The sequence below is a fragment of the Python bivittatus genome, unplaced genomic scaffold (assembly GCF_059951505.1).
Source record: "Python bivittatus isolate LINGU-HERP-01145 unplaced genomic scaffold, Pbiv_v1 ctg000700_np1212, whole genome shotgun sequence".
Classification (NCBI taxonomy): domain Eukaryota; kingdom Metazoa; phylum Chordata; class Lepidosauria; order Squamata; family Pythonidae; genus Python; species Python bivittatus.
The window spans coordinates 42,908,836-42,917,652 of NW_028277098.1; the positions used below are offsets into that span (position 1 = coordinate 42,908,836).

Genomic DNA, 8,817 nt, shown 5'->3' on the forward strand with positions numbered 1-8,817 from the left:
TGATGTGTAATATCTACATGAAGCTGCCAGGGGAAGTAATCAGTCAGTTTTGGTGAGGTACCATCAGTATTCTGATGGTAATCAGCTGTAAGACTCCACCCTAAGCTGGACCAGAGGTGCTGTGTGAGTTCTGGCCAGGTGACAGGAAGTTGCCTGGTTGGGTCAAAATGAGCTCAGATTAAATCTTTCCAAGGTACAGTTGCTGCTTATCTGTCTGGTTTGATCCCAGTTACACCTTTGTCTGTATGGGACTCCCCACCTTCCCAAAGAAGCAATTTTGGGATTCTCTTGAACTTGCAATTCCTGCTAGAGCAGCAGATGGAGGTCATCACTGAAGGGGCCTTTGCCCAGTCCAGCTAGTGCACAAACTGCAAAGCTTTTTGGATTGAGACATCCTGACAATAGTGATTCATACTCTCAACACTTCTTGTATAGATAACTGTAACACACTCTACACAGGGTTGCCCTTAAAGATCATCTGGAAACTTCAGTTGATCCAAAATGTAGTGGCTCATCTGTTAAGGGAGTAGTAGCAGATTCAACAGTGTCGCATCTGTGCTGTGGCCACTGCACTGGCTATCAAATTGCTTCTGGAACCAATTCTGAGATATCTTCTTTCTCACCTAGATTTAGGCCACCAGATGCAGTCACTGAAGAAGGCTATGCTGAAGATCCCTATCCAACAGGATTGGCTCCCATTCTTTGGAACACCCCAGTAATGGAAATAAGGGATGTCCACACCTTCCAGCCCTTTAAGAATGTTTTAAAAGCCTCTGTTGGTATAAAAGCTGCCTGGGTTAGTTAGATGAGATTGTGGTTGCTATTTTAATGGTCTTTTTCAGTTGTAGGCCACCTTGAGTTTCTTGTTACCTTGGTGCCTATAAGTAATTGTATAACTAAACAACATATAGCATATTCTACAGGAGAGTCATATTCACTTGGAGCAAAAACAACAAAAAATTACATGGCATCTTAAGGACTAATGACTTTATTATCACGAGAAATTTCCATGGACCACAGTCCCATGTTACCTAAGGATATTTCATTAGCCTATACAAATTGTACAACTAGATGAAGCTCTGACCCCGGAAAGCAATAACTATAATAATAAAATATAAACTAGTTGCTTATGCTTGTACTGTAGTTATGATTCCACTGGATCATATGATGTGGTAAGTTGCAATAAAGATCTTTAAAAAATCCATCAGCATTATGACAAGATTAGTACTCATTATAAGCCATGAAATTCACCCATGGTAAAAAAAAAGTGTATGCGGCTCTGTTCCAAGGTTTTATATCTGTAAGAATGGCTGATATGGATGCAGTGTTCTTCCCCCGAATGTAATGAAACATTCAAGGATATTTTTGTCCCATTGGGTTTAAAGCCTAGAGTCTGAATCTCAGAAGATTTCGTAGGTTCCCGGTTCTCCATCTTTCATATCTGAAGTCCTACCAATCCTTCCATCAAAGAACTTGAGTCTCACCAAGTTAGAAACAACAATCCCACTTTATAGTTACTATATGTTTTAAGGACATATCAAAAGTACTAATATTGTTGAAAATAATGTTTACTGCTACAATTGTAGAACAAAGGCAGCTAATTAGGGCTGGCCTTAGTGAGAGAATCATCCCTTGAACACACATCAAGGAATACCTTAAAAGAAAGAGAGGGACAGAGATTGCTAACCAACACAAAACATTATTTTATTTTCTAACCTTTCTGACACTATTCCAGTTTTCACCTCCAGGAATGATACTAATTTGCTCAGTTCTCTTTGTTCAGCCAACTTCTGTTTTGCCCTCCTTCTCTCCTCTTTCTCATGGGGTCTTTCCCAATTTGGAAATAAATTATGTCCCATTTGCAGCTTTTCCCGGCTTGCATCTAAGTGCAAACAGCATCTTTTTTATGCCATGTTCCCATGACACTGCCTTCATCTCCTTCCCAGTTCATGAGTGAGACAGGCTTAAATCTTCCTTAGCTACATCAGTGTTAAAGTAGTGTTTTCTCACTTCTCCAGCACCATCCAAAGGCAGACTCAAGATGTATAGGATCTGACCGTAGAGAAGGGAAATCAACTAACTAGGAATAGAGGTGTCTGAAGCAGGATATGGATCTGCAATGGGGGCAGCAAATGTCATGCTGGTATAGTTTTATGTTGGCTCAGAGATGGAGAGCACCAGTTCAGCGGTGGGGAAAGGCCCTTAGATCTCTTCAGTGTACCACCAGTGGGACATGCAACACTGGCTGAGATACATTGTCCCAGGCAACTGGATTTCATAGTAGAAGCCAATAAAAACATGTCTTCTTGTAAAGGATCTCAGAGGAGTTATAGGAGAAAGCACACATTACAAACTGAGGTTTGTAAGAGTTTTCACTCATTAAAAATAATCTCATTATTTGATAACTTCCAGTGCAACCTCTGGCCACAGATAAATGAATCATTCCAATTCAGATTTCTTTGTTGCTACTGCAAGTGTTCAGAAACCAATCACATTCACCTCTATCCCATTATGCATATTAAATCTACATGATCATCAATTGATAATACATTTTATTAAGAACATGTCTTTATGTTCCAAATAACCATTAATTCAGAATCTGATTACCTGAATTCATTATGCACTTTCCTTCTAGGCCTGTTCAGGAGAGTTTCTTTTAAGTAGTTCTCCCCAAATCAATGATGTTTATATTTACTACACATTTTGGATGCACCTCCAAAGAATCTGGACATCCACGAGGCTTACTGGATACACATTAACCACACACTACAAAGCAATGCTGAGACTGCTCTTGGATAATTTAGCAAAAGCTCCTACAAAAAAATAATACAGCAGTTCTTTTCTTAATAGCTATTTATCCCAACCAGCCACAATTAATTAATTTAAGGAAAACAAGTATCTATAGCAATCCAGAAATTCCTACACAGTGCTTTAAAAGATTCCTAGATCATCCATCACACAAGCCTATGCTCTCATAACTTGGGGGCGGAGTGTCACAGACAATTATCACTTCATCCCGTGACGCTGAGCCTGGCTTTGGTGGAATGTTCCGAAACAAAACACTGTCAGAGGAACTGCGTCTTCGGCTGCCCTGCCCCTTGTGATTTTCATCCACCACCTGATATAAGGGCAGCCTGTTCTCCTTTGAAATCTGAGGCTGCATGTCACTGGAGGCATTTTCAGCAGGTTGGCAATTCAAAGCTTCCTCATACGTGGGAATACTGGTGGCCTCCCAGGTGCTGAAACAGAATCAAGACCACAAAGAAAATCAGTTGGGATGTGTGTGTCCTGAAATATTTCATTCTAAAACAAGGTTCACAAAGACAGGCATCAGCACTGTTATCCGTGTTAGTGGACTTAGAAGTTTAGAGGGGGGGAAAAGTATCTTCACTTTTCTGGTGTCCACTACAAATAATATCATAGATGACACCACAGCTCCAAAATTGTGATTATATATCCCTGGAGATAAGTCATGCTAAACATAAGGAAATTTCCTTTAGTCTTATAAAGGTGAATAAATCTGCAAGTTTTGCATTATCCTAAAATCTTTTGCATCTCAAGTTCTTTCTCTCCCACATATGGAAAAAAAATGCAAATATTAGTAAAATCTTATTGGAAAGAGACCAAATGAAATTCTCATCCCCTGGCACCAGCCAAATTCTATAAGTAGTAATAATTTGTCCTATCACCAGTGGGAGAAAAAAAATTGTGGCTGCCTTACAAGTTGTAGTTGAAGGAGGATTTTACAAATGCTGGCAACCCAGGTTCAGAATAAAAAAGATGGATGAATATACAGGGAAGCAAACCCAGGCTGGCAGAGGTATTATCTAGTCAGTTCCATCTGACTCATGACAATCAGCTGTTCAATTGCTGTACACATTACAGCTAAACCCCAAACTCACATTTTTTCCTCCTCTGCCCACATAACCTGGTTATCCAACTAGAGGGAAGGAAAACCAGAGTGCATCTGGCAGGAATTTCTATGCCCAGGCAAAGCCACAGCCCTGCCAGGATCACTTTCAAGACTTTGAAGACAGAGTGTCCAGGCAGAGTGAGGAAAATGTGAATTTAAGGGCAAATGCTTTCATCCTGTACCAGCAGAAAAACCATGATGCCTTTAAATTGGGGCTGCCCCAAAGCCCTCGAGGTGCAGACTGAATGGGTCAGTGTAATGGGCTATGAGAATAACCTTGGGGAAGAAGGAGGATGAGCTGCAGCCTCAACAACAGTCAGACAAGAGATATTTCAGCCCACAAAAGGAATGGGCTGGAGAAAGCATCTCAGAAGAGCCTTCCGTAGTTCTCAAGGAAAGGGGAAGGGGAAGGGGAAGGGGAAGGGGAAGGGGAAGGGAAGGGGAAGGGGAAGGGAAGGGAAGGGGAAGGGGAAGGGGAGGAAAGGAAAGGAAAGGAAAGGAAAGGAAAGGAAAGGAAAGGAAAGGAAAGGAAAGGAAAGGAAAGGAAAGGAAAGGAAAGGAAAGGGAAAGGGAAAGGGAAAGGGAAAGGGAAAGGAAAGGGAAAGGGAAAGGGAAAGGGAAAGGAAAGGGAAAGGAAAGGAAAGGAAAGGAAAGGAAAGGAAAGGAAAGGAAAGGAAAGGAAAGGAAAGGAAAGGAAAGGAAAGGAAAGGAAAGGAAAGGAAAGGAAAGGAAAGGAAAGGAAAGGAAGTGCTCTCAGACTTGCAAGATTCTGTTAATGTAACCCTGCAATAAAGGTAGTGTTAATACTCATGGTTTTGGTTTCCTGTCTGGACTACCTTGAAGGGCTGACCATATACCATATACCATTGTCTGCCCAGCCTTGCTGAGCCAGAATCTAAGGTCCAGTATTGGCAGCTGCTGAAAGCTCATGTGCACAAAGCCCTCAATTACCATGCTTGTGTGTGTGTTTTTCTTTTCTCTCTCTCTCTCTCCCTCTCTCTAGTGCCATAAACTGCACAACCTCTGTAAGCGTCTGGAGCCATCTAGAGTACAGTGGCATACAAATATCAGACATAAAATGAAATAATAAAATGGTTGAGCACTTGAGCCTCTGATGCATCTCCACTGTCTTTAGGAAGACTAGATGTTTGATCCATCACCTACTTTACTTAAGGGAAAAGAAATGCAGTTGTAGGAGCGGGGAGCAGGGGGTGGGTGGGTTGATCACCTTTGCAGGCAAAAGAGGACTGAGGGGCAGAGAAGAAGTCAGGGGACAGATAGGAGGGAACAGTCTTGCAAGAAAACAGCAGAACCAATTGTAACCTCAATATTCACAAACATGGAAGAAGCAATTTTACATTGCCTCCCCACGTACATAGTGCCCACATGCAGAGTCCTGAAGCTAATGTGGAAAATTCCACTTCTAAGTCAATTCTATTTGAAATGTTAGTGGTTCATGCTATTGCAAAGTTTGAGAAGCCATTTCTTGTATTGCATTGTATCCTTGTATTGTTGCATACTTTAAAAAATACGCTATACCTTAAAATTAGTTGAAATAACATAGCTTTTTAAAAGACACATTGATATGTCCTGATTATTAACTATTTTATATTTCTTTGAAGGGCTAACATGATAAACTATTATGGGAACTGGTTGCGTTGCCTAGTTTAATTAATATGCCTGAAAGCAGAATTATTTTTGCTATAGGTATTTAGCATTATATACTAATTATAGATTATCAAATATACCTATTACCCACTAATGATATTATATTAGAAATATAGAGGTTGAATGTGTAAAACAGTTTGAGACATATCTGAAAGCAAGCTGAGAAGCAGCTCCTGCTGCAAATTTCTCCGGCGTTAGTGTAGTATCCACACACAATGGATCCTCAGCTTTTTCCACACTATTGAGAAGCATCTTGTATCAAACTCAGAGGTATGCCCACTGATTAATGTTCACTGCATGGCCACAAAACATACTTATTTTTTCTGTTATATTTTACTTAACAACATGGTTTGTGTACAGGTAAAACTTTCACATAACCTTTGTTCATCTCACTTCCTCTTTTTCAAGGTGAAAATAATTTAGAAGTGGAAATAACTACAAACAGGGATCACTGAATTCATCATGAAACCAGACTAGCCATGGCAGAGACTGTTCTATCTAGACTAAAAGGAACAAATTAAAAAAAAATACTGTAATACAGTATGTAATCACTGTGTCATAATTTCTGGTATAATAAAAATACACAATGGCCCATAAAAGTAATTGGAGAAAGTAATTTTATCCTTAGGTATAAAAGTCACACTTTTAATCCCACCCTTTCACAACGCTGGGAGCAGGGAGGATGAGTGAATCAAATTGCTTTGCCAGAATCAAAATTCTAATAAGTCAGCTATCTTGGGATTTCACAATCCTATTTAAAATGGGATAGTCCAGTAATACTTTACATACCTATTGTTATGTTACTGCTCAGTTTTGTAGAAGGTGTCATGCTAAAACAAAGTTCCTCAGTATGCCACCCTCCTGAAATTTTGGACTATAATGCTTATTGTCTCCAAACACTTGCTGTGCTGGCTGGGTATTATGGAGTGGTAGTCTAGTACCTAGCTGTCATTGTCTTGACTCCAGAGCTAAGCAGGGTTAGGGCAGGTTACAACTTGGATGGAAGGCCTCCAAGGAATAAGAGGCTGTCAGCTAGACTAGGAATTTGAAAAACATCCCAGAAGGGAACGGCAAACCACTTCTGTACTGACACATCCATGAAGTTACCAAAGTCAAGCTCAACTTGAAGGACTTTACAATCATATGCAACACATTCATAAGGCGTAAAATTGGGGTAGGCTATAAGGGAGACATTCTTTTGAGAGCAGTAATGGCTCAACAAGCATGATCCTTGATTGAAAAAGATTCTTCCTCCTGCATTTTGCTAATGCCTGCCTGAGTAACTGCATTTCGCTAATGGCCCGCATGAGTAACTGTGGTGCTGGGCTACCCCAAGGCAAAAGTCTTGAAAGGAATATTGTTCACTGTTTCAGAATGTTGTCTCACTAGCTTGGCTTCTGACAAATTAACCTTCAGTTCCTCTTTTCTCTTTTTGTGATGTTTCTACTGAAGTAACACTTCCTGACAAGTACTTTCTAGGCAAGTTGAAAAGACTGTGTTGACCCCCTCAGGTATGGCTACAAAGATCTTGCTAACCTGCATGTCTGCTTTTCAAGAGGTTCAACTGTGGAGTAATGAAGGTCCCGGGAAAAATGGTACTGGTAGTGCCGGGAAACTATTCCAGCATTGGCTGACCAAAGGAGTCCAAAGAGGAGAAGAAGCCCACCGATTCCACAACAGAAGAAGCTGATTGATCTGAGTACAGCACTGGAAGAGGAAGCCCTGGTCATAAGTTCTGTTTCTCCATGAGGCATGACTTTGGGGTCACTGCTGGGTGCAGTGACCCCCATTTCACCATCACTCCACCAAGCAAAGCACAGTGTCCCCGTCACCAGCAGGATAGCTCCAGCGATGGTCACTCCATGACGCAAAGAAGCTATTGCCATGTTAAAGACTGAGGCCTGTAGCGCTTATAAAATACTTTACAAGGAAAAAGTCTTAGTATCAACGTTCTTGCTGGAAAAGAGGTAAGAAAATATATGGTGAGTAGATACAAACAGGTCATAGGACAAACAAACAAAACAAAAGCACAAACCTCAGATTCAAGGAGAATCAATTAAGGTTTATTGTGTGCCTTTTAAAACACCCCCACAGCCTTCTTAATGGAAAGAAAAATCAAATGTCATTTTGTGGTTATATTCAATAAAGGTCACACTTATCCCGGGGAGACAAATTTACAGCTTTTGCATTTGAGATCAATCAAATGGCTTTATAAATCTCTACAATCTACAGCAAACATTTTCTTTTTAATATGGAAATTGGATGAAGTTGCAGAGTTTGGAGGAGTCAGTAAAGAGGATCCCCGTTGTCTTCCATGTTTGTCTACGTCTCGATCCAAACAATACCAGATAATCCAATTTTTTACATGACTTCATCACAAGTTCATTTTTGTAAGATAAACCCCTTGTTCAACTGTGCCCTCTCAAAATCAGATACTGAGATTGTGCTCAGCTCAGCTAAAATCTGACATTCATCTTAATGCAGTAAGTACAAGCCCTTGCCATATGACTTTGCATTCAGATGAAAAGATGAACACAAAATATTTGTAGTAAAAAAATAAATAAATAAAGTATGACTTAGGGCTAGGTGTGCATTGGAGGCAATTCTGGAAGAGATCCAGATCTGAGAGGCCAATCAATGTCATATAATCATATATAGCAAAAGTTGTATTATATTTTTATGCTTATTTTCATTACCATGAAAGAAGCCAATTCCTGTCAAATCTCAAATTATAATGACCAAGAACAGGACCTCACATTTGTTTTGTTCTGTGAGATAAAGTAAATGGAATCTAGTTGGGATTAATACATTTCTTATCAATCATCTGTTGATATTTTTTGTGGTACATGGATGGCATTGTTTTTGCTACATATGCTATATGGTGTGCAACTGTTAATATGTGACTATATTATATGTTAGTACATAAAACCTCCACTGTCTTGCGTTTTGATAGCTTTTTCCAAAGGGCCAATTGTATGCCCACCCCAAAATCTTACTAAAAAATTGAGAAGGCAATAAACAGCCTTTTTTTACAGGACTCATTTCTGCAATAGTTTAATCCTATGGGAAGAGTTTTATATCACATAGCTTTTATAATTACTAACAGCAAACATGATCAGGCAACTGTCCAGACCTTGATCTCCAACTCCCAAAGGCCACAGCCAACATGGCCAATAGTGGGAAATCTGAGAAATCTTGTTCAGCAGTAACAGACAACCCAGAGGTTTTCCACTCCT

General features: G+C 40.0%; 1 protein-coding gene across 1 annotated transcript; it reads right to left on the reverse strand.

The window, feature by feature from the left end:
- Positions 1–2,945: 2,945 nt before the first annotated feature.
- TMEM61 (transmembrane protein 61) lies at positions 2,946–7,492 on the reverse strand. Its single transcript, XM_025166659.2, has 2 exons — positions 7,118–7,492; positions 2,946–3,239 (listed from the first exon to the last, which is right to left on the reverse strand). The coding sequence occupies exons 1-2, from the start codon at positions 7,465–7,467 to the stop codon at positions 2,948–2,950; spliced, it is 642 nt and encodes a 213-aa protein (XP_025022427.1). The 5' UTR covers positions 7,468–7,492; the 3' UTR covers positions 2,946–2,947.
- Between the last annotated feature and the right edge of the window lie 1,325 nt (positions 7,493–8,817).